We start from the raw sequence: 25,232 nt of genomic DNA, 5'->3' as shown, positions 1-25,232 counted from the left end.
CAATTATTTAAAATGATGTACAAAACAGCAGCTGGACTGTCACAAAAACAATATATCACTTGGATCTATAATACTATCAGTGCAAAGAAAATGTATTCACCTAGAAGGATTTAGGGGAAAAAAATCTGTCAAGGCTTGTTCAGTAAAAAGTGGCATCTTTATTCATTTTACAATTTGAGAGAGTGAAGTCTACAGCATGGAGCGCAAACAGGTATAGAGCACAGGAAACTGCAGGGACAAAGTATTAAAGTTCAATATCATTTGTCAAATCCATAATCTCTAGCTACACGTTTCCATTTGTGGAGGATAATTCATTTTTATTTCACTACACAACTACAAAGAATATCCTTAAAAATGATCCACTGTCCAGGACCTGGTGTGTACAGGAGTCCCAACTTAAACATCCCAAAAAAAAAAAATCTTAAGGGTAAAATTTACACATCTCTTAAAAAAAAGAAGAAGAAAACTCAATATGAAAGGAAATGTAGTTAACATTCTGCAAGTTGCACAGAGTGGTAATATGGTACAACTGTGTGTAAAGGGACCGATGTAAAAAAACAAACAGAAAACACACCAACCCATACATGCCAAGAAGCACGTGCACACACACAAACACACACAGAGGACAAAACCATCCCAAAATAAAAAGGTTGTTTATTTTCTGAGAGACTGAAGAATAGTTTGACAGATGCGAGAGTGTTAGAAACAAAAGCAAGAGAATCCGATAAGCTATTGTACTACACTCTTAAAAATGCAGAACATCTACATTTTATGCACAGGAATGTTGGACATCAGAAAAAAGAAAGAAATACAAAAATAAAAATCAAATGATCCAGAATACTAGTCTGAAGGGGGCAGAAAGGTTGGGGTGAGTCTGAGTCTTCTTCAATCTGAGTCTCCTGGGTTTACATCAAATGACCAGAGTACTGCTTCACACTGAAATAAAAATATAAAATGGAAAAATAAATGAAAATTCGCAGCAGAAAACTGCAATTGACAAGTCAATGACAGTTTAAATATATAGCTAAGCAACTGTGGGAGGAGGAAGTCTAAAGAGGAAAAGGATGAGGAGGCAGAGCAGGAAGACCGACTGACAGACAAATAGAAAGAAGAAAAGCAACATGTGACATCAGCGTGGGAGGAGGAGAGGAGGAGGAGAAGGGGGGGGTGGTTAGCCCTTGTGTCCAAGCGGGAGCAGCAGACTGAGGGGGGAGGAGAGGAAGGAAGGAAGAGGGAAGCAGGGCTGGTTACCATGGCAACACTACACTACTCATGAGACAGCGGCGGCAGGTCTACAGATGCATTAGCATTCGGGCTAAGCCCAGATAGCATCAACGAGGAAGTATTGTGCATTATACGTGCCTACTGGTTGCCAAGGAGACAGAAGAGGAGAAGCCTGTGCTATTTGGCAGACTGTGATTTGTTGTCAGTTGATCTAACTAAAAACAACAAAATCACTAGTCTTCCACACAGCAGCAGCCAGGGGAAGAGTCAGTCCACTCCCTGCTTCACAGTGAAATGGCTTAGATGGAAAATAGACACTGCAGTTTTTTTTTCTTTTTTTCTATCCATCACATTCAGTGGACAAAGGTGACATTCAATGAAACATGTCAATCACAATGTCCCTTTTTTTATCTTACGCAGTGGGCACTAACTAAATTTGCCTCCTCCGTCAGAGCCATTTCATGTAAGAGGAAGGTTTGAACGAGTTTCAGGTTGCATGGGGAAGAAAGGAAGGGGGTTAGTTAAGAAGAGACAGCAGGCAACAGAAATGCATAACCCAACCAAAGGTGGGTTATGCACTAGTATCAGGATGCAATATCAGAAGATCAGTCATGCATTTACAATCTTAATTAAATCTACTATCTATGCATGTGTGGTTCAGTCGAGTGAAAGAGAAAAATAAGGCAAGAATCTTATTTTTATGACGCTAAGAAGACTAACCTGATGAGATAAAAAGGTTAAACTACAACAAGGTGGCTGAATCAAGATTTTCTACATCCAATATCAATGCCATTGTAATTCAGTTGGTCCCGGTCAGGACTTGCCTGTTCTGTAGAAGGAACTGGGCATTCTGGATCTGATCCTGGGTGCCGACGATGGTGATGATGCGGTCCTCTGAACCTTCCAGAGGTTCGTCAATCTTGATGGAGGCTCCAGACTCGTGGCGGATCTGTTTGATCCGCTGGCCTCCCTTACCAATGATGGAGCCGGCCAGCTGTTGGTGGAGAGAATAGGGAGCTTGTTGTTGGATTTTGCAGACGAGCAAAAAGTGAACACACAGCGCTGCCGTTTAAAAAAATCTATTTTGAAAATAGCCTTTTATATGATCACATCCATCTAATGATTTTTAAGTCAATTCTGTTCTACCTCGCACGATAAGACATCAGTGGTAAAACGCATTTTAATTATAAAAGCACAGCTGAACAACTGCAAACAAAGAAGCTTCATGAGCTCAAGTGGAGTCTGCAGGTTAATTAAAATGTGTCCTGCTGACTTCATATGGCTGCAATGATTTAATGACCTGAAGGAGAAGCTTGTCACAGTGTAAAGCAGCTGTGGAGAGATTGTCAAGTCAATCAATCATAGCACTTTATCAATCAATGTTATTGCTTTAACCACATTTTAACTCTATGTTGCAAGTTATTAATAACTTGAACATTGTGATCATAGTCTTTTCTCCCTGTCTTTTATACAGCAGAAGCGGCAAGTCCACTTATGCCCCAGCTGTCAATCTACATCACTGAGAATATGAAGAGCTACAACACATTTCTGTCTACACTCTGATTTATGATCCATTAGACCAGGGTACTAAGAAAGTATAGACATTTGAAGGGTGCTATAATGTTCAAGTTCACTGATAAGATCTAAATGATGCATAATATGTGTGCATGCATGTGGGTGTGTGTTTGTGTGTGTGAGAGGTAAGACAGAGCTTGTGTTTTGTAGGTCTGGTTGGTTCAGGTGCTTGATTAACGCATTTTTTAAGAGCCAGGTGGTGCAGATTGACTCAAATAAAAGGTCGGGTGGGTATGGGTAATAAAACCTCTAGACCCGCACAACACTAAAGCCAGTTGGTGTTTAACCAATAGGAAAGCAGAGTAACTCATAAAAAGCCTTGGACCATTTCCACAGTTTTGTGAGGACTAGGAGGATCTGACCTCTTAGCACTGCTAAAGTGGCAATACTCTTTCAAAGCAGCTTAATCTTATTTACATATTAAGTCATGTTTGTCTGAAAAGCAACTCTCTTACGCGGCATTCATGTACTTTGAAAAGAAGAATAACCGTTTAACTGAAAATTAAACAGTGCCATTTGCTGATGCCTGATTCGATGACATGTGATTGTTGAGATCAATAACCTATAAAGGTTGTTAGTAACAGTGGTTTGGGTGTAGAAATCAAACAACCCATTCACACACTGGGGGCACACTGGTCAATTACAGGTTAATGTCTTGGGGACTTTGAAAAGCAGGAATCAAACCACCAACCGTTTTGCTAAATGGATGACCCACTCTACATACTGAGCCACAGGCACCAAGTATAACTAAGTGTCATTAGGCTGGTGAAGGTGTCCACATGACATCACTTATGGCGATGTTGAACTGAACTAAGTCTGACAGAATCCCATTTATGTCATGAGGGTGTAGAAATTCTTTCATTGGTGTGTTATGTTGCTGTCCGTTACTCACATCCTTAGGGATCGTCACTTGTGTGGTGATGACAGAACCACCCATGTCACTATAGGAGCCACGTCCACCTGATGGGCGAAGAGACATGTAGACCAACACATAAGCAGGGAGAAGAAGGGGCCAGCAACAGAAGGACCAGAAGTAGAGCACCGAAAATCAATACTTGACTTTACACATTAGGACACGTGGCTGAACAAATTCTTCTAATCACACTTGTCAACTAAGTATAGAGACTCACCTGACTGATAGCCATCCCAGGAAGAATTGTTGTCTAAAGTACCAGAAAGAAAGAACAGTGACAAGTTATTTCAATTACATATGTAAAAAACACGTAAGAAGCAATGCTACATACACAATGCGACTTTCATATGTTGAAAAGAACATATTTTTAATTCATATGAGCTTCAACATTTGTTTTTAACAGAGATATTTTAAGTTAATGTCATTCCACTAGTTTCATTAAAAAGCACAATGTTGTAGCAGAACACCTTCATGTTAGACTCAATGTCCCATGAGCCAGTTTAACGAAACATCACATCAACAAATCAAAAATCACATCCATATAATGTCATAAAAACCAAGAGGCTGAGGACTTACCGTATCCTCCTCCACTCTGTAAAAAACAGAAACACAGACAGGTTATGCACAGTATGGACCATTCTTTTCATCATGCTACAGATCCCAGGTGCATTGACGGAGGGTTGCACGAATACACGTATGGATGATGCAGCAGCCTCTTCCATGGAGTAGACTCAACTAAAAGCCACCCAGTTTTCATCCATAAACCAGACTCCTCCTCCTCATCCTTCCCTCCCTCCATCCCCCCTTCCCGTCTCTCCTTGCATCTCCATCAGCCCCCATTTTCACCTGCTATTCAGCTGCTGCTGTCGCCAGGGCAACAGGCAATTCAAAAAGCTGTTGCTGAGCAACAGCAGGCAGTATCCTGCCAGCTCTCAGAGAGGGAGCGAGAGAGACCTTCCAATCTGTCAACAAAGCGTTATTATTGCCTAGCAACCAACCAAGGCCACCCCCACTCCCCCCAACATCCTCCCTCTCTTTACAGGAAATACAGGCTGGCCGTGAAAAGTACACAGTAAGAGGGCAATTACAGCTGATTATTATGGGGTTTCTTCAGCTGTGGAGATTATGGTTATTTGGTGGGACAGCTCACACCACGCCAAAACTAACATGGCTGCATGGCCAGGTCTCAGATGAGTGTGTGCACATGATGTGCACATGAATCACCAGCTATGTTTGTGCTGTCAATAATACACTATTTCATGACAACACAATAGACAATCACTGCATATTGTCTAGTGCAATGACCAACCCCAACGCTAGACTGCGGACGCTGGCAACCAATGAGATGCTAGTACCAGAGCTTGATGCATTTAGGAAAGGGTCACTAACCATGCTATCGCTATAGCGATCTGGTCTGCTTCTTCTGTCACTGGTGACGAAAGAGTGCCACACAGGCAGGGAGATGGTTGGGGTGGAAAGAGGATAAAAGAGAAAACGAGAGGGAGATGGGGTGGAGAGATATAGAAAATTCTTAGAAAAAAAAAAAGCTTGACAATACTCCAAAGAAAATTTCTGGTCTAGGTCAAACTGCACACACATGCTGAGCAAGATTACAGTATAAACACATTTCCTCTCAGCCATCTTCCCACACAGTAACAGGAACAGCTCTGACAGTGTTATGGTGAGAGGAGTGACAGGTGGTGGTGATGATCAGAGCCAAGAGCTGCTGCTTTTTTTCTCCTCAAAACTCGAATAGAGAAATCAGCTCGAGAAACGGATTGAGTTTTACTTGGTTCTCTTAATATATCGAACATACATGCATGTTTGATAATGTCATATCACTCAATGTTAACCATGGTTCATTACATATACTATTCAAGAATAAAATATATTTTGATTGGCTTAGAGGTTTTCATCAGACAATATCAGCCATATGTATATCAGTTTGATTTCCATTATGCACACAGCTGACAGCTGGGACATGACAGCGTTCAGATTTTGAGATGCAGACATTCATTTTGTAGTATAATCCGAACAGAAACACATTTGTTAGGTTAATAAATTATCTAATTCACTGCTTCTGAAAGCATGCTGTTTTGCATTAAATTTAAACTATCAGCACATGACCCTCATACACACCACCACAAATTAATTCTCTCAACCTGGAAAATACTGGGAGTGTATCAGAGATTTAGGTAGGTTACAAACGGAAGACAGAGGGGGTCATACAGCATTACTGCAGTGCCCTTTAAGTGGAGTGCTAACAGGTAGGTTGGGGAGCAGGGTAAGGGACATATGCAGGCTAGGGCATTTACAGGCAAACAGGCTAGAGAGAAATGGTTGTTTGCAAGGCAACAATTAGTATCGAGGGTTAAGGATATGACATGATGGCAAAGGTTGAGAAAGTGTCATTTTCTCATGAGCTATGAGAAGTGGATAATCAGGCACATTCGAAAACTGAAACAATTAAGATGCAAGGAAAGGAAACAGAGGATGTGTAGGGATACCTCAACAAATACAAATGAATGTTTATCCATCATGGTTACATTCTTGTCACATTTGTTTATGGAGGATATGCTGAGCACCTGTCAGCACTAGTAAATGATTTACTACTCACAAAGACCAAAGGGTAAAAATGTTTCTCTACAGGAAGCCCCAATCGATGGTAATAATGAAGAAATCTTTTTTTCACTAAATCAGACTATATTGTGACAAGTTCAGGTACTTAAAAAAATTACAGAATATTTGAATGTCAAAGTATCCCTGTTAAAAGATTAGATAGGAAGTTTAGGCAGAGGATTGGGGACAGAAACTTACGTTGACCTGTCATCTGAGCCACGGTACGAGTCATAGTAACGATCATCTCTGTGGGCAAGATGGCGAAAAAAAGACACACAAACACACCAAGACATACAGTGATGAGCACATACAATAAGTGGAATGATGAAGATGAATACAAAAATTTGTAGAGGTGTGACCCTGAATCGCAAGCAGAACACTGGGCTGAGTCCTATGAATTACACATGAAAAAATGGCTATCAAATCTTTGAACAGAATTCCCGCTAATCGAAAATTAGCAGCTGAACTTGATCTCCAAAAGAGAAACTCTGAACAGTGCTAATGACTGAAATATCATACACTTAAAAGTTGGCAGGAGTAAACGGATAAGGATCATGCAGTCATCTGAACTGTTTAGGTCAGTAAAGCAACTTACCTATATTACTCATTAACAGTATGACGGGTGTCATTTTTTATAAAGGTTCTAACATCAATACAAAAACTATATTGAGTGGCTACACCTTATGATATGACTTGTTTGGGTATGAAAGAACTAGAAAAGCAGGAGAGCGATAGAAAAAGAGGGCAACACGCTGCATTTTGTTTATTTCCATCTCTTACCCTCCTCTGTGTGGGTGTCCCATGGGCATGCTGCGTGCACGGCTGCTCCCCCTGCTGACTCTACTGGGGTGAGGTGGTGGAGGAGGACCTCGACGGGGGCTCATCTCATCGTATTCCCGGCGGGAAGGAGGCGGGGGGCCGCGTGCCCCTCGGCTGGAGGGCATTCGGTCGAATCCACGGTCTCCTGCACTAGACCTGCCCCCACGCATGGGAAACCCTCCCATAAGCCTACGACCGCCGCCCCTCTCTTCAAACATCATGGTGAATCCACCATATTCATAGGTTTCGTCGTAAAAGTTGGGGTCATATGGCTGTGCACGGCCCTTTATGGGAGCCTAGGGAAGGAGGACAGAGGGGAATATATTGACAATTTGTAATGCATGGCTCACACTGTAAGAACAGTGTGCAGAGAATTAATGTAAATCTACTAGCAACAACATGGAGAAAAACAAACTCGTCTAAGAGGCATAATATTCGGATGCATCATTGTTTTGCTATTTTCAGTGTCTTGCACTAAACTAGATTAAAAATGAATTACATTAACTGACTCAATACATTCATTCTCCCTTCTGTCTTCAATGTCTGAAGATCAAAAGCCTCTTGAGCGCTTTGAAAGATTCTTACATCAGCGATGAGCTCCAGCATCGTCTTGATACACTCCACCACTCTCTCTGTTTTACCACCAACCAGCACCACCCGGTCTGTCGACTGAGGACAACACTCCTGGAACAGCTTGATGCTGGTTTTGGTGTTCTGGAAACACACAGGCACAGGTTAACGTAATCAGGCCCAGAAAGAGACAACGCTTTGATTTATATATGTATAAATAAAACAGTAGCTGATTCTACTTAGACTTTTTTTATAGATAATTAACTCAGTACATTTCACACATCATTTTAATGGTATGTCCACATCTTTGGTCAATATCAAAGCTTAAAAGACAGAGGATTGATCCAGGAAAAAATTGATTAACACACTAAATATAAAAGGAGTTACATGACAACGGTCATTAATTTGGCAGCACACATGGTTGTCAGAGAATGTATGTTGTACATTACTTGCATTTCAATCCATAAACTTCTTTTCAACTAATGTCAATGTAAAAGAAAACGATATATTCTCTCGAATTCACATACCTCCCGCAGCTCCTTGATCTTGGCTCCCTTCACCCCAATTATCGAGCCAGCAAGGCTTTGGTGAATCAGCAGACGTAGCTCACAGTCAAAGTCCATTCCATTGTACTGCTGGTACTGACAGGGACATTTGGCTAGTTAATAATATGATTCAATCTATGGAGCCCTCAGAAATAATGCCATGTTTTGCTTCAAAACCGGGTGGAGACAAGTAATTAAAGAAAAACAAAAATACATATTTTGTGTGCTGAAACTGACATTTACAGACAATTTGGTGATAACCGAAAACATTGACATGAAGAGAAAAACAATAAGTTCGGTGCGCACCTCCTCCAGCGTTGGGATAATTTTGAGCATGATTTCTCCAACTGTCTCGATGTCGGCACTGATGCTCAGGATGCTTCATATTTCAGCCATCAGTGACAAGCACAGCCACACAGAGGGAGGAGTTCAGGGTGCCAACAGGGCATCCAGGGGAGGGGAGGAAACAAATTTTAGATCAGAGAATTCATGATGTCCCCCTCTTTTGCCATTGAAAAGCTGTCAAACCCCATTTAACCAAATCTCTCCCAAGACTAACACAGCTAAATAAACTGCTGATGTCCATTTTTGATATTAACATGCTAGGTAATTCAACACTGTTATTGGAAAGAGGCTGGTACTTAAACACAAGAAAGGAAAGTATTTTGTCCAGAGAAAGGAAGAAAGAAGACAAAATTAAAAAAGGGACCCAAAGAAAAGTGACTGCATTTGGTGACCACTGAAGGGGCAAGACGGAGGGAGGTGAAGTCTGAGGGAGTTCTGGCAGCAATAAGCACCAATGGTGCCAAAGAGAACTCTACAGTCCTAAAGCAGGTTGGCAGATGCACACCACAAAGAACTACCAAAATAAGGTCAACAATGCGCTCAACACAATTTTATCTTATCAGGGAAGATTGAGAGGGAATTTAACTTTTCTAGTTCATATCATTTGCTAAAGGCCTTCAAACATTTTTGGGACTACTTTGATGCTTAATTTAGCCAAGAAATTGTAAGTATTTTGTGGTATGCATCAACCTAGTGAGCTAATAAAATATAATGAATTACTAATCAAGAGAACTTAAGCACAGTTTGTTCAAGGAAGCAGAATGGTAGACAGCTGAGGAAGAGTGGCAGATTACACCATGGAAAATGAAGTTGGCCACCGGTGGAGTTGATGTTTTTAAAAAGGGATCGGAAAAGCGACAAACATAAAAACCAAAAAATTCATGAGTGAGTGGGACGGAGGGAGGTAATCTGTACTTTCAATAGCTCCAGCAGTCGATAAACGAGTTCAGATGAAGAAGGAGACAGGAAAGGAAACAAACACAACACTTGAATCCTTGCTTGCCTTTTTGCATTTCAGAATGGAACGAGAGTTTGAGTCTATCAATTAGGACAACACAAGGAAAGGATGGGATGGTTTGAGAAGCAGGTGAGCTTATGAAATGGACGAGAACACAAACACCAGTTTATCCACTCTGAGGGGGGAGGGAGGTGAAAACGCGAAAGATAAAGAGGATAGATAATCATCAATGAAAATTAAATTAAAATAAAGACATTGCACAGATTATTTCAAAGATTTACAAAGACAGCGGCAGATTTTGGAATAAATCTTGAAAAAAACCACCCTACGTTTCAATATGGACGTTATTTTAAAAACTGCATATAAATGGATGTTGACATTACTTTAACAGGCAGATTTGGACATGAACGTATTTAGGCATTTTGACTTAGGCTAATACACTGTGAGGACAGGTAGGTTAAAATACAGTGACTTGACAGAGGCAGGATGACTATTATTCATTTCTTCTTGTTTGTTTGACCTGTAGTCAGGCAGTGAGAGGGAGGAGCTTAGGGACATACCGCTCAGGCCCACTGCTGTCTGGGACTGACACACTGGCATTGTACTGGGCGTGGAATGGGCAGGGGCCAGGGCCATTCGAGCACAGATGTCAATCAAGTAAGGCGCCCATTTAGGGACAGGGCACGATTATGGGCCAACCAGGGTGTCAGGTGGGCGGGCGGGCGCAGGAGGGGCCATCCAGAACATGGGCAACAGAGGAGGAAGTGGGCAAAAAGTCAACAGTAAAATAATAAACAAGGGAGAGGGAAGAGGAATACATTTTAATATACAGGCTCTACACTGTTCAAATGTGAATTTTAATTTGTTTCTCTCAGAGATTTGTTTGTCAAAGAGAGAAAAGGACAAAATGTGACATTTGAAAATTGGCAATGGCATATTAAAAGCATAAAGACTTCAAAGTTGGGGAATAGACCAGAGACAGTGAGAGGGAGGGGTAGAACAAAATGTGGAGGGCTACAAAAAGAGGCAATGGTACTAAATGAATTAAGAACTGGGTATCTTTCCTTAACACTTCTAAAAGAGAAATTTTAGCTGGCCCTGCAGTTGACCTCAAACACTCCACTGTGCCCATAGATTTCATTTAACAAGAGCATCAGTGTTGCCACAACAGGACTGCTATAATAAATAATCATTATAGAGGAACAAATGGACATTGAATTGAACTTAAGTGCCTAGGTCCAGTTTAGCTGAGGCAATCGCATGATGTTCATGTGATAAGAAAATCATAAAACCAACTGAAAGGGTTTGTCAGAAGGCTAATATCATCACAGGCATCTGCTAACTACATCCCCTGTTTTCATCTCAGGGTAAATGTTTGTTAAAAAATAAACTCTTGTCCTATTATGAAGGCTGGGCAGGGTTGAGAGGTTGAACACCATTGCAGGGTAAAAACACAAGTAAACACAAAATAATAGGTTTTATTCAAATATGTGTACTCACGTCTGTACGCAGGGCTTTGATGTTTTTGCCACCCTTTCCGATTACAGCTCCAGCATTCTGAGAATACAGAGCATACTTACAAAAACAATCCACAGACCAGGTCTTTTATGACTAATGTCAGGGAAAACACAATGAATATATATATGAAGCCAGACTAAGGGAAGATTTTTTTTGTTTCAAAAAGAGATGTGATCAGGGCAACAATTAGAAAACCTTTGAAAAATAAATAAACATGAGGGGGCACAAAGAAAAACAGTCTTAAGCAATGTGTAGACCACGGAGACAAAAATACAAAGAAATGGACAGGGAGTCAAACATGAATCGTTAAATGAAAGGGAGCTGATTTACTTTGCTCTGCAGGAGGATGCGCAGCTCAACCATCTCCTCCGAGTTCCTAGAGCGCTTGAATGATTTCTCATCATCTGCATCCTCAGCAGGGCGCTTACCTGGTAGAAGGAGATAAAGACACACACTGTCAACCCTGCATACACAGCCTTCCACAATATACATTTGATCAGAGAGCAGTAAACCATAGTCTCTCAGTTTTACATATTTTTAGACTGCTGTCATGTTGAAAGTGAAATCTACACAGATCACAGCATGCAAAACTAGGGAGGACAGTGAGTATATACACTGCTTCTTTCCCTATGTTTCCAAAATATTTTAACTGCAAGTCATAGTTAACTTGCTCTAGTTTCAGAAATCGGAGCTAAAAAAAGATTAATTACTACAGAAAAATGTGGTCATTACAAGACACAGAGGTGTAAAAGGTTTGTCTACAGACGCGAAAAACACAAAGATGATTTATACCGTTGGTCTCCGTGTTGCCAAATGACGAATCGTCGAGCTGGTCATTTTCTGAGTCCATGGTCTTCTCGCGGTGGGAGAGATGGGGTGGGCACCTCGGTCTGGGGAACAGGCGGCAGCAGGAAGAGAGATGCAGAAATATGGCCCCTGTGAGCTCTGGTAGTCTGTCAACATCGTAAGAAGAGGAGAGGCAGAAATTAGACAATAAAGTCTGTGTGTGCTGGAGATCCGGTTAGTCAAGAACTCGAGTTGGAATGGAGAAGGAAAACTGGCTGAACAACTGCACTCGTCGATATTTATTGCGGGGACGAGGGCGTGTTGATAGGCGGAACTAAACAAGGGAGGACCAAACAGCTGCTGCGACCTGCCAGGGAGGGAGAGGCAGCTCAAACACGGAGATCTCATCCGGTAGCTGGATGGCGAAGTTCGACACGCAGCGATTCTGATCGTTTATGTTTTGGAAGAACACGTGATCGATTTCCACGTTTAGTATGTGGGTGATTGAAAACGTAACTTGTCGGTGTAGCTGTTTACCCAAAGAAACAATTGTCGTGATATCATGGTTAGATTAATGATAAAGTGACATTGACGGGGTCGATCGGTATATTATGTTTATTATAAGAGCAACTGCAGCCCCCCTGTCGTCACGCGACGAGTCCTGAACGAAACACACAGACATTAGATAACAAGCTAATACCACACGGCTGGGGGGGTTGAACTTGTTGATTAGAATCACTTTACCGTCAAGCAGCTGATATACCAGTTGTACTTATGCCCGTTACGAACGTTAGCTAGCTCCACTTGTGACTAGCTCCGCGGAAGTCTTTCACTGTGGCTAGTGCTAGCTACCCGGCCAGCTAACTAGCCTGGAGGGAAATGCGTTAGCTCCGAGCGTCATCGCGTGGATTTGTCACGATTCCTTTAATTGCAGATCCTATATTTAGTGAGGCGGGTTATGTTATACGTACATCACAAGGTACTGTGGCGCGTCACTGATCTAAGGCAAGCGGGTTGATAAAAAACCTTACCGATCGATTTCTAAGATAACCAGCTCTAGCCAGTTAAGCTAGCAGATGGCTAATTTCGCCATGTTGCTATAATTCCAGTTGAGCACTAGCGGGGCTAGCCAGGCCAGCTAATTAGCCACCGTCACAGCGGACACAGACTAAATAAGCAAAGTGACTCCTACAGACTTGATTATTTCACAGTATCAGTTCACTGCTGCTGGATTAAACTCTGTGGCGCAGACAAAAAGGGTGAAACATCGACAAGAACACAAACCTGCGGCGCAAGACCTCGCTCGTTCCCTTCCTTCTCTAGCGAACCGGGAAGTGGACTGCTCGATCTTAAGCGCGCTGATTGGTCGAGGGGACAGCAAATCAAGCACGGAGAGTCGCGATTGGCTAGCACAGACGTCAATCACATAGGCGGAGGCGTTTTCAATCCTCTTTTCCGGTTTTAGTTAGTTCCCGTAAATAACTGTGGATATTCAAGTTCTTCTTGTTTACAGGGTGTTGTTTACAATACCAGTGTTCCTGTGGGTTTCTGAGAACTTGTAGACGTTTCCAAGTTTGATTTCTAGGAGCTGTGATAGGTTACTAAAGCGTAGGTGGTCGCAAACGCACGTAATGCTAAGCTGCTGTTGCATGAGCATAAAGCTAGGTTAGGTCCGTCAACTTTGGCGCCTGGGCTGCTTCCCACAACACTGGAATGCCTCCATGGTCCTCAGGTAACCTTCACAGCCACTTCAGTGTTCATTATCCTGCTGCATGCTATCAATCCGAACCAGTACACTTTACTGGTATCACATTTACATGTTCTGCAAGGTAATCAAAGAATGCCATTCACAATATCTCTGTAAGAACAAGAGCAGTGGATAAGATCAACACAGAAAATAAACAAATGGATACTGTGCCACTAAGTTGGTGATGCTATAATACTTTTTTACAGATTTATAGGTCCCACTCTTGTCTTTCTTTTGACAGGAACATCAGGCACAAGTCCTTTCTTTTTGATTAAAAAAAAATACAAAACTGTATTTATCTTCAATACATTAGGGGTGAGGGTTTTTTTCTCTTCCAGAGAGAGATGAGTTCCCTCTTAGTGTCAAACTTTTAAAATTTTGGAAGTATTCCTCCCTAATATTTCTATATTTTTCTACATTTTGTTAAGATGTTTTCGCTATCCCTGCCTGCAGTCATCACTCAGTCTCTCCTTCTCTCCTCCACAGTATCCAGACGTGACCCTCTGCGGTGACACAGGGCTTAGCCATGCTGATATGACGACAACAAAATAACAGAATGTAATTTTCCTGTGGACTCTATCAAGCTGTCAAGTGGTTTCAGAGATTGAGAGAGAAGATGAACCCTTAACATAGAAACCCCACCTAAATCCTCCAGAGATTAGAAGGTTGCTGTGCATTGAATAAAATTATCGTTTGACCACTTTAATATACTGAACAGTGTTCCTTGTTTACATTAAAGTTACAAATGGGAACACGGACAAAAACTGTTATCAGTTATATTGTTATTCCAAGTGAAGACATAAATGCAATTTATTAAAATTAACCAAAGTCAGTGATCAACTTTTTGGCTACATCTTCAAAACAACTACTGACAAGTACAGTTCCCACAAAGTAACAGAAAGTGCCCTAAGTCGAATCCACACAGAGAAAGAAGATGGCCCCTGATATCCAGACCGTGGTACGTACGACCCAAGCCTGGCTGAAGGCCTCCCGGCAGGTCCAGGTGCCCTTTGCTTGGCTGGAGGCCTGCGTGGAGTGGCTACAGGAAGAGGCCGGAGGCGCTGGCCGTCTGTCACAGCAGCAAATTAACCAACAGGTACCCAGGACTTATGATTATTTGACTGTGCAGTCGTAAGTGTAAAAGTATCCCACTCCTGACAATACATGTTAACTCAAAAGTTCAGTCAGCAGCTGTCTGTAGCTTTCCTTCTCATAGTAGTCCTCAGGAGGTTGCATTTGCTCAGTTGTCATGGAGATAACTTGGTTATTATGATGTGACTTAAGTCTGAACCGTGGGTCACAAGTGCCTCTATACGGAGGGATACTGATTACCTCCTTCGCAGTTAAAAAAATGGTTTCATGCATTTGAGGCATGTGATGAGCCATCGACTGACCACTGGTTGATGACCTTTGACCCCTCATCAATCGATGCTGTGACTGATATTGGTTCACAGGCAGCTGATGAGTGTTTCCGTTGCTTATCCAGTCTCTTGTCTTTTACCTTTTCACCTGAAGTAGCCTGACCTGAAATTTGCCAATTTGGTACTTTTCTTTTAAATCATTCAAACACCAATATCTTTGCAAATGTCACCTTGGGCTTCCAGGACAAGTCATTTTTTAAATGTTTGATATTTTCAAAACTAAGCAAATAATGATAAAAATAATCCACAGATTAAATGAAAATAAAATAACTGCTCCAAGCATCAGCTGCACGGCTGCATTTTGTGAGAGGTACACCCTGAAGTGCCTTGATGAGTAACATAGACAGAAACAATAGATAATTTGTGTGTCTTTCTTTCTTGTATGGAAAGCAATGCTCATGCTTATTACTGCTCAGACTGATTTAAATAGTAGTTTTATTAATGCTCCGAACACGCCAAGCGACCTTGAAAGACGTGATTCAAACTGTGGCGCCCAGTCTTTAAATACTGTTGAGCCCTACAGTACAAGTTTGCAGCTCACAGAAAGAATAACTCAGGGAAACCTTGGAGCAGATGAGCAACAAAAGCCCAAGACCACACACATCTCTACTTCTATCAGCGGAGAATAAGAAGAAAATGCCACAGTGGGCTAAAGTGGGCAATTAAAGGAGTGAAAGATCACCTCCTGGTCCGACAGATTCTGGTTTCTGTTGCAACACGCTGATAGCAGGGCACATTTTTTTCCCGTGTAAACAGCATGAATCCATCTTGCCTTGTGTCAGCTGTACCAGCTGGTGGTGGCGTCATGTGGGTTGCGTTTTCTTGCATTGACGCATCATTTGTACGCCACAGTGTACCTAAATATTGTTGATGAACAGCTGTGTCCCTCCATGGTCAAAGTCTTCACATTTTTTCCAAGTAGAAACTAGAGGAGCGAAGGGTATTGCTCTCATTTCTCAAGGCCTGTGTTATCTCCGGATGGTTCCAGGAAAATAACAGTGACATCAGTTCATTCAAGTGACCTCACACTTTGGATGATGTAAATGTTCATATCACAATTAAAAGACCACAATCTGTAGGGACCTATCACACAACTGAGTTTCTACGCCTCAAAATCCCTGTAACAATTCTCTTTGGTGATTTATTTCATCAAAGAATGGAAACATTTCTGATAGCAAATTTACACCTGACCCACAGTGTAGCGTACTGTGGCGAGTTGATCTATTGAGGAAACTTATTTTCCCTGAATTAGACTTTGATCAATGTCATTCAAGAATTGAATATTGAATACAGACTCAAGGTACTATAAAGGATAGAAATATGTACAATTTAAACAAAATATGAATATTAAAGCAAATATATGACATTAAAATGGCATGAATACAATTTTGATTATTGCAAAGTTAAATTGGTTCAAAACCTGGTTGAGATATTCTCGGTGCATGTGCTCTGCTGGAAGCTTTGCTGATTGTTCAGTCTAACGGCAGCAGGAAGGAATGACCTGTGATACCTCTCCTTCACTTGGCTGTCATCCGAGTGAAAGTAACTAACTCTAAGTGTCATGAAACAGGTCTCACATTCGAAATTAAACTTGATGTGAATGACAGAATTGCCATCTTGCTAAGACCTTGCATGTCGCCTGATGTGTAATTGTAGGCGCTGGATCAGTGGCTGATGACGGACCTGAGGGACCTGGACTACCCTGCTCTCCCTGAAGGACTCGCCGGGGCCCAGAAGACCGAACTCAGTGGCACCTTCTGTGTCCAGGTACAGGCTCGTTGATCGTATATCACATGTTGTTTGTTTCATCTCAGGTTTTTATCTCTGGCTGTTGACCAGTAGAACTGCTTCCCTCAAGCTCTGGAACAGTCCCTTTCTACATCAGATCTATTAATAATTTTAGATTTAAATTAGCTTTTTGATGCCTTGTACTGCCAATCATTATTTAACTTCATCAATGTCTTCTACTGTGTTTTTCTCTTCCACAAAGTATTTTCTTACACTGTGCATCTTATCCGTTGGCTCGTCTTCTTCTGCCATGATCGTAATGCACTTTGGCTCAACAACTGTTCTTTTTACAGTGCAATATAAATGAATCTGACTTAACTCCCAAATGATAAATTAGTCAAAATTGGCTTTGAAAGATCATTTTGACCAGACACAGAACAGTTGTGGAGAACAATATATGGATCTACAGTAGAAAAAAGGCCAGGAGAAGAACAAAACAGCTCACAAGCAACAACAACACACATGAGCAAAATTGTGTAGCCGTAAAGTGCACAATGGACCAACATGGAGACATCCGTTTGTAATGCTCTCCTTGCACTTTGTGTGTCAGTAATATATGTTGTGTTGTATCTTCAAAATATTTGGTTCGAGGCAATTTGCTCCAGATATTTTCTCTTCCCTTTTCCATGATTGGTGTGTTCTTTTGTGTGATACAGATTATATATTCCAATAAGCCAATTATAGACAAAATCACATTGCAGGCTGTTGTAGCAAAATCCAGGCTGCTGAGCGGTTGATGGAAAAGCGATTATTAGAGGACAGTCAGAAGCCATGTTATAACAAAGCACTTCTGGATTCCAGTTCTCCTTTAGATGGGAAATGGAAAAACTCAGCTGGAAACCTTGAGACAGAGTACTGTAATTAAATGTTCTGAACATACAACAATGGGAGGGTTTCTGTGGGGGTCTAAAAAAATTGGGAAAGGCTCAAATTAAATAGGCCTTAAAAATTCTTAAATAGTTTTACATTTTAAGTATTATGTCTTTGGTCCGTTTAGTTAGGGCTTATTTATGTCAATGATAAATTAATACAAATTCTTTTGGTAATTCTGGGACTCTGATAGTCCTTCATGTCTATCGTACGTGATCCAGGTCTTAAGTTTAATTCAAACAAGTCTTACATTTAAATTGTTGAAACCTGCAGAAACCCTGGTTATTCTGTAATAAGAGTAATACTTTCAAGTAATTACTAGATATTTAGGAGGTCAATGTTCCAGGGTAATTATGGCTGTCACAGATCCCTTTCTGTTTTAGGTGGATTCATTGCTGGACGTCAGTCAGCCTGCGTACGTTCAGCTGCAGAAGTTGCGGGGCACGGACTGTGTCAATGATGAGGTGTCTGCCGTCACACAGACCACACAGAGGCCCTGGGAAGCCAGACCGACCCGGATGCTACTACTGCAGGTCAGACACACTTATGAAAGAGAAAAGATGTTCAGAAAAAAATATTGAATTTGAACTTAACACTTGAGCTTAAAAAAATCAGGGATGCGGTATAATTTCTCAACCTCTCAACGAAGAGAATCTGAACTTTGTGATGAAAGGAAAACATGAACTTCTCAGCCTTAAAACCCCAAGTTCATTAGAAAAAATGATTATGGGTAGTTATCTATAATTAGCATGTCTGTGTGCATATTTTGAACTGGTCAATAAAATGTTGTTCGAGGCTCTTTGCACTTGCAGAGATGTTATCTTCTTCCACGACTAACAACAGCAAAACGATTTTCAGCATTTCACAGTTTGTTGCTAGAGTAATAGTGATTACCAGGTTTCCTTTGTTGTGGAAAGCTCTTCTTCCGAAAGTCTGAGCTGTATTATTATAATTTTTTATAGAAAAGTTTGTGATCACAGTTTGTGCCAAAAGTTTGTGACATGATGAATTAACTAGTCTTGACAACAGTGTATTTGATATCATAAATACAATATCAAACTTTTATTCTACTCATCTACAACCAGGCTTTGTCTTTATGTTTGGTTTGTTAGAATAATGAAGTCATCTGATTCTCTTCCTCACTGAATCACATCGGACAGGTCCAAGCAGTGAGAATATATTAAAGGGTAAATTGCTGGAATATGAGGGACAGATCGAATTTTGATCTTAAGTAACACACTTGTCTGCTGTACAGTTTCTCAAGAATAGTGCTGGTGTTGCTTAGAAACGTTGCGTTGGTTATTTTTTCCAATTTTACTGTTTTGTCCGACCATTTTGAGTCACAGTCCTACGAGTCATGAGATGCACGGCAGAGGAAGTCACTGCCGAAGGTAATAAAGAGACCGGTTATAAAGTAATGTGTTTAGGTACGTTTTGACCATCTTTGATGTTTGAAAACTCCAAGCCAGGCAAAATAAAACACCCAGTCGAGGTCATACTGCAGCCAAACAACCCACACCATGACTTACATATACACTGTTACTGAAGCTGCAGGTAAATTGCAAAGAACTGCTTTTTAAACTTTCAGAATTTCGAAATAATACCAAACATTGAAACATATTGCAAATGAAATGATTTGAGTATTTTCAGTTTCTGTCCTGGTCACATGCACTGTGTCTGTATTCACAGGTGACAGATGGAGTCCAGAGCTTAGAGGCTATGGAGTATCAGCCAATCCCTGCATTCAGCGCCGCTCTCAGGTTAAGAATAAATCTATAAAACACTTGTAGTGTCTCTTTGCTGCTAATACATAAAAAAAACAAAAAAAACACCTTCCTAAAATGTTTGGGTGAAGATGTCAAGAAATCAAAATTTTGTTAATAAACATGCAACTGCAATTTCAAAGCCAGCACAAGGATTTTCTCACTATGGCTACATACTGTATTTTCCAGGCCTGGTGCAAAGCTGCAGTTGCAGGGCCGGATGGTGTGCAGACTGGGGATGCTGCTGCTGGGGCCGTCCAACGTCAAAGTCCTGGGTGGTGAGGTGGAGGACTTAGTGGACAGGAATAAGCAGGTAAACCTATTGTGTCATAAAACAATTGTTAACTCTCTGTGTTTGTGTGTTTTTTTCCCCTTGTTTTTCTTTCTGAATATTAACTGCAACTTATCACATTATGAGTGTACAACGGTTTGAGTGGCATATTTCTGTACAACTGTGACAGGGCCGGGTGCTGTGTCGGACACTGGGTCTTCCTGAAGAGCAGCAGCAGCAGCAAGAAGAGGCTCCACCAGCACCACAACAAGGTAAATTCATGAATTCATGGAAGATGATGTGGCACACAGGTCACTGAGGGTTTGGAATATGTGACACAGGGCTCCCACAGGTCCTTGAACTCCTTGAGAGTTTTTGAAAGAAAATAAATCACAGTCCGGAAAGTCTGTAAGAATTTTAAGTGCCTGGATTTCTATATTTCTTGCAGAAACAGAAACATTAAAAATCTTTTGATATTTGTCTTACTTAAAAATTATAAATAGATGCTTCTGCCTACATGTGTCTCCTGCTGTCTTGCAGTTACTCAACTCCAAAACAAAGTGTCGCTTAAACAATTTATTGTGTTGCTCTACTGTCAGAGAAGGTAATAGAGCTTGTAGTCTGTTGTCACTGTAACACAACATAATTGTTCACACCACTCCTTACTGTCGGCTTCTACAAAGCTTGCTAGTTCCCATTATTCAAAAATATTTGTGTTATAACAGAAACAGTTGATTTAGCATCTGAAACTATGCCTTTACCCACGAGAGTCCTTGAATTAAATGTTGAATAAGTGGAGGGCACCGTGATAACACCACCGCAGACAAAACTGAAACAACCCATATTTATATTTGAAGACCGTCATGATGCAGAGTCTCCTCTGGTTTTCTTTTTAGTTGACAACGGAATGGAAGACCTGGAGCTTGACGACGCAGCGTTGTTGGCCAGTGTTGAGGACCAGGAGGAGGGGCCGAGGATTGAGGTCGGGTCTGATAGTGGTTACGGGACACGCAGTGAGCCCTCCACTCAGTTCTCCAGAAGCTCCTTTGTCGGGAGCTTTGACTCCGCAGCCTCATACAGGTGGGCTGTGAAAATATGATGTCGTCGGGGAAAAAATATCTTGACATTTAGACTTTTAGCATAATGTTTGTTTTCGGAAAAAATATCCAGTTCAGATACTTCAGGAAGCATTAAGCACTTTCATTTAGAGCCTGTGTAAAAAGTTATTTTATTTAATGTTTGTTCATTTTTAATGATACTAATAAACCTGCAGGAATATTTTATAGAGATGGTAAACTGCTTAAAGAGGAGAAGCAGCCGAGCAGCATCGATCTGTCTCATTTAAAGTGGAGCTCTTACTCCTGGGCTCCAATACATTTCTCTCTCTGTCCAAGTTGATAATCACAATTTTTCTATTACTGCAAACTTTGATTAGAATAAACGCATTTCACTAATTATCGGATAAAATTCAGAACAAGCTGCCTAGTGACCAGTTATTTTAAATTTAACCAACTTCAGGCTACAATCAAATATAAGACTCAGCAGTTTAGAAAGGGTTGGGGTAGGGTAATCTGACATATCTACGTTGGTAACAGCTCTGTGAAAATGTTCTTTGATTTTCATGTGTTTAAAAGTCACATTTTAATCCCTTTATACTGCATTAACCCTGGAACAGTGAGCCCAGTAATAATGTTCAATTGTTTAAAAGCTGCTAACTCATTTGGGAATCATTTGCTGGTGTCTTCCAGAAGTGAAGCCTCCATCCCTTCTTACAGAGGTGGTTTGACCCAGAGTAGCAGAAGTGGTCCAGTCCAAGGTCAGCTCCTTGAACAAGAGGATCCTGACCTCTTACCCTCCAACTATGAGAATCAACCAGAGGTCCGAGCACGCAGCATCGCAGAAGAAGACTTTCCAGACGAAGACTTTGATGATCTTCCCCTGGATGAGTTGGACAGTGCCATTTTTCAGGAAAGTACTATTGTTAGTGCACAGTCTGACGTCAATCACAGAAACACACCGCAGAATAACAGCAGAACAACAGTCAATCCTCCCAAAACTGCACGGATGGACTATGAAAGCTGCAATAAAGGAGAGTTTGTAAGGAATGATGTGAATGATGTTATGGGTGAGGACATGGACTGCTTTGTTGAAGAGGAAGAAATCTATGAAGTTCAACCAGGGAGGACTGGAGGGCAAAATCCGCTCCCTGACCAACAAGGACTTGGAAGAGAGAGAGACTCTGAAAGAAAATCGGCTCAAAAAGATCCACAGAGTGACGACACAGTCCCTGCTCTCACTCTCACCTCGCCACCTTTCACGTACTTGTGCCTGCTAGAAGACCTGAAGACCACAGCACACCCCCACACCACAGAGATCCGCGTCAAAGCTTTCATCGTGACCCTCTTGGGCAAATTGAGCAGCAGCAACGGCGGTTGGAGCATCTGCGCCTCGATATCTGACGGGACCGATTACCTGGACGTGGAGCTGTCCGATAAGGTTATAACCGGCCTGCTGGGCTTCTCTGTTGCGGAGAAGGCATCTATGAAGCGGGACCCGGCCCGAAGGGCCGAGCTCGACGCAGGGATGAAAAGATGTCAGGAGGGGCTGGTGGACATGTGCTGTGTTATGACAATAGTGGTCCAACCAGAGGGAAGGAAAGCTGTAGTTACTAAGGCAGAGCAGGTCAGTGAGAAGGTACGGCAGGAGCTGGAGGAGAGGGCGAGAGGCGGGAGGAAATAAACAGAGGTGAGGTTCAGGGGAAGTTAAAGAAAATTAGATAGAAAGTTAAATGCTCTTGATTAGAGATGAAGGATGTACTCAGCACATCGGTACTTCCTGAAAAATGTCCCCTCAGAAATGAAACTGAGGTATCTTTTGGGATTGGTGATCTATCTGCCCTTCTGCTTCAGATTTAGAGAGCAGAATGTGTGAACTGGATGTCTGGTGATCACCGAGCGGTGTGTTGCAATGCCTCCCATCTGCTATATGTGAATGTGACATTCTGTCATTAGAGGATTTCATTCATCTATTCAAAGAGCTATTTCCTGCTCAACATGCGAGTCATTGCTAGGCAAAGTAAACAGACTAAAGATGGAACATTTCATCTATAGGATACGTGTCAATGATGGGTTGTTCGGATATTAATTCCAGTGTTGAACGTCCCAAAATGTATGTGACATTTATAACTATGCAAAGATAAGAGTGAGACATTTGAGATAAGGAATGAAAAAAAATCATTCTGAATCTGAATGTTTTAATGAGTTTCCAGCCGTTGCATTCGTTCAGCACATCCATTCTGGCTGGAAAACTGATCAAATATCCAAGGGCAGCGTGGGTCTTTAATAAACTCTCCCAGGGGGAGAATAAGAGGAAATTAAGGTAAAGGGGAGGCCCTGATCTTTGATTATTTCTCCTCATTATTGAGCCTCATTTATGTTTGTGTCTTTGATGAGCACATTTACCACAGATATGACATTTATGCCTATATTTACTGTATATTGAAATAAAATTGTTCTGGAGGTTTTACCATTTTCTTTCCTACTCTTTACTGACTAATGAGACGCGTGTGAAGCGGGAGCTCGCTGCTAATTTCACATCTCCGTTTCTCCTCGTCAAGTGAATATTGTATTGAATTAGATGAATAACTAGACAAACCAGAGCACTGCACCAGTGCACTGTGCTTCATTTGGTTTTTAATAGTTTTATCAAATGCACCTTTGGGAAATGCTCCGTTTAGGCACACATAATAGTAATTTAAAGCAATATAAGCTCCTCTGCCTCTGTGATCAATCTTTAAGATAAAACTCGATAAAAAATCTTTACTGCATACATGTTTCTTGTCAGAATTAATTGGGTTAATTAATAAGTCTCGTACCACAGTGTGATAAAGAGCAGAACGCAGGCTAATAAAGGTACCGTGGGACATGTATGCTGGGGTGAACGTGTGCCCTTGCACATGTATGTTATTGTCTTGCCACTGTGCGCAATTCTATTCAGGTAGCCGGTCTCATTTGATTAAGGTATAATCAGATTGAACATCTAAATCAGGACCCTGCTATGAATGTCGATAGGCTATTATGTGCTAATGGGGCTGGATGAAATGGAGGGGGGGAGGGGGGCAGCCTGTAAGAGGGGTTCAATTTGAATAAGCAATGGGCGATAGAGTAAATGAAATAAGTGGGAGTGCGCTCTCAGCGTGAAGTGATGCTGCAGTCCAACCTCCCTATATGCAGTACATATGCATTGCAGCTATACTGAGACTGACAGGTGTAGCTATATGGTGAGTGTCCAGCTCACTGTGACTAGAATTATAACAAAATACACTTGCTAAAGCTTTTTTTACTTAGATTTCATGTTGATATTCGGACAGTAAGGGAGATAATTAGATTAATGTATTCAAGAATATTAAATACAACTCTATGATATATGCCTATTAAAGTGAACACAAGGTTGTCACTCAGTAGAGCACATAGCTCCACCCAACAGTCCCTAAAAAATCAAGCTGCACACATTTATAGATATCAGTCCCCTAAATATACCAGATTTTTTTCATCGAGAGTCGTATTTCCTGGGAGACCATTGAAAATGTGAAAAAAAGGTCTTGTCTCACTGTATTAAATAAAGAGATTAGAGAAATCCTGGACCCTTTAACCTTATCAATGCAAAAAAAAACTTCCTCAGCCCTTGTCCCATCCTTCCACCAAGTTTCAAGAAAATCGGTTCAGTAGTTTTAATGTAAACCTGCTAACAAACAGAGAAATGGCTATGAAAATATCCTTGGTGGGGGTAGTTGATTTAAAGTAAAAGAAAAGTATTTATTTGCTGATGAAGAAAAAACTCCACAACAACTTTTACTCTACCGTTGTTGTCATGGTCAAGCAGGATCTTTAATGCTTGACTTCTAAGCCTCCATATGGAGTCATTAATTGCTCAGAAACCAAAAAATGGGGATGATGGTCATGTGATAAGAGCATAATCTTAAAAACAGCGACTATAAAACCTTGTGGTCTCATCGAGGGTTGATCACCATCACCACACAGGAGACACTGACAAGATCAATGGGTGGAAGAGCAAAGAAAACAATATATTTAAAGATGAAATGTCAGATAAAATGCTACTCAAGGGAGAATATTTCCATTTATTGCTGACTTTTACTTCCACTTCATTTCACAGGGGAAAATTTGACTTTTAGTTACTATTTACTTTGCAGATTCTGAGTATTATACAATGATGTATTTTGTTATTAAGTAAAAATTAACCCCACCTTAAACAGGAAACAAAATTCAAATGCGTCTTAACTGTGACATGTTATCAATAATAAAATCATCCAACAATATAATATGTTATAACAAATTTAAATGGGCCTTTACCGTGTGGCTTGAAGACTTACAGGCCTACTATGTCTGCCCCTGTATACAACATATATATCCTGCATTTATGTACATGTATATTCAAATTTTGTGTTTAAGTTCCAGGCAGTAAATCACACGGGCCCGAAGTG

The 25,232-nt window shown here is 41.1% G+C and overlaps 2 protein-coding genes across 3 annotated transcripts; one reads left to right on the top strand and one right to left on the bottom strand.

Moving 5' to 3' along the window:
• Positions 1-135: 135 nt before the first annotated feature.
• Positions 136-13,209, bottom strand: hnrnpk (heterogeneous nuclear ribonucleoprotein K). 2 transcript variants are annotated; one of them, XM_061072371.1, is made up of 16 exons: positions 13,157-13,209; positions 11,879-12,039; positions 11,417-11,514; positions 11,069-11,125; positions 10,129-10,172; positions 8,572-8,644; positions 8,248-8,361; positions 7,736-7,864; positions 7,112-7,446; positions 6,530-6,577; positions 5,102-5,141; positions 4,289-4,304; positions 3,930-3,962; positions 3,692-3,759; positions 2,049-2,218; positions 136-936 (listed from the first exon to the last, which is right to left on the bottom strand). In XM_061072371.1, exons 2-16 carry the CDS (start codon positions 11,934-11,936, stop codon positions 906-908), a joined length of 1,314 nt encoding a protein of 437 aa, XP_060928354.1. In that variant the 5' UTR covers positions 11,937-12,039; positions 13,157-13,209; the 3' UTR covers positions 136-905. The 2 variants fall into 2 exon arrangements, with proteins under 2 accessions (XP_060928354.1, XP_060928355.1); XM_061072372.1 differs by having other exon boundaries at positions 8,248-8,355.
• On the top strand, positions 12,932-23,255 carry rmi1 (RMI1, RecQ mediated genome instability 1, homolog (S. cerevisiae)). The gene is made up of 9 exons (XM_061072370.1): positions 12,932-13,604; positions 14,106-14,715; positions 16,697-16,807; positions 18,082-18,231; positions 19,388-19,458; positions 19,651-19,774; positions 19,923-20,004; positions 20,629-20,812; positions 21,481-23,255. The coding sequence occupies exons 2-9, from the start codon at positions 14,554-14,556 to the stop codon at positions 22,469-22,471; spliced, it is 1,875 nt and encodes a 624-aa protein (XP_060928353.1). The 5' UTR covers positions 12,932-13,604; positions 14,106-14,553; the 3' UTR covers positions 22,472-23,255.
• Positions 23,256-25,232: the final 1,977 nt, after the last annotated feature.

Source organism: Limanda limanda, chromosome 5 (genome assembly GCF_963576545.1).
Source record: "Limanda limanda chromosome 5, fLimLim1.1, whole genome shotgun sequence".
Taxonomy (NCBI): domain Eukaryota; kingdom Metazoa; phylum Chordata; class Actinopteri; order Pleuronectiformes; family Pleuronectidae; genus Limanda; species Limanda limanda.
Note: the sequence above shows the minus strand (reverse complement) of the source record. Positions and strands in the feature narration are given on the sequence as shown.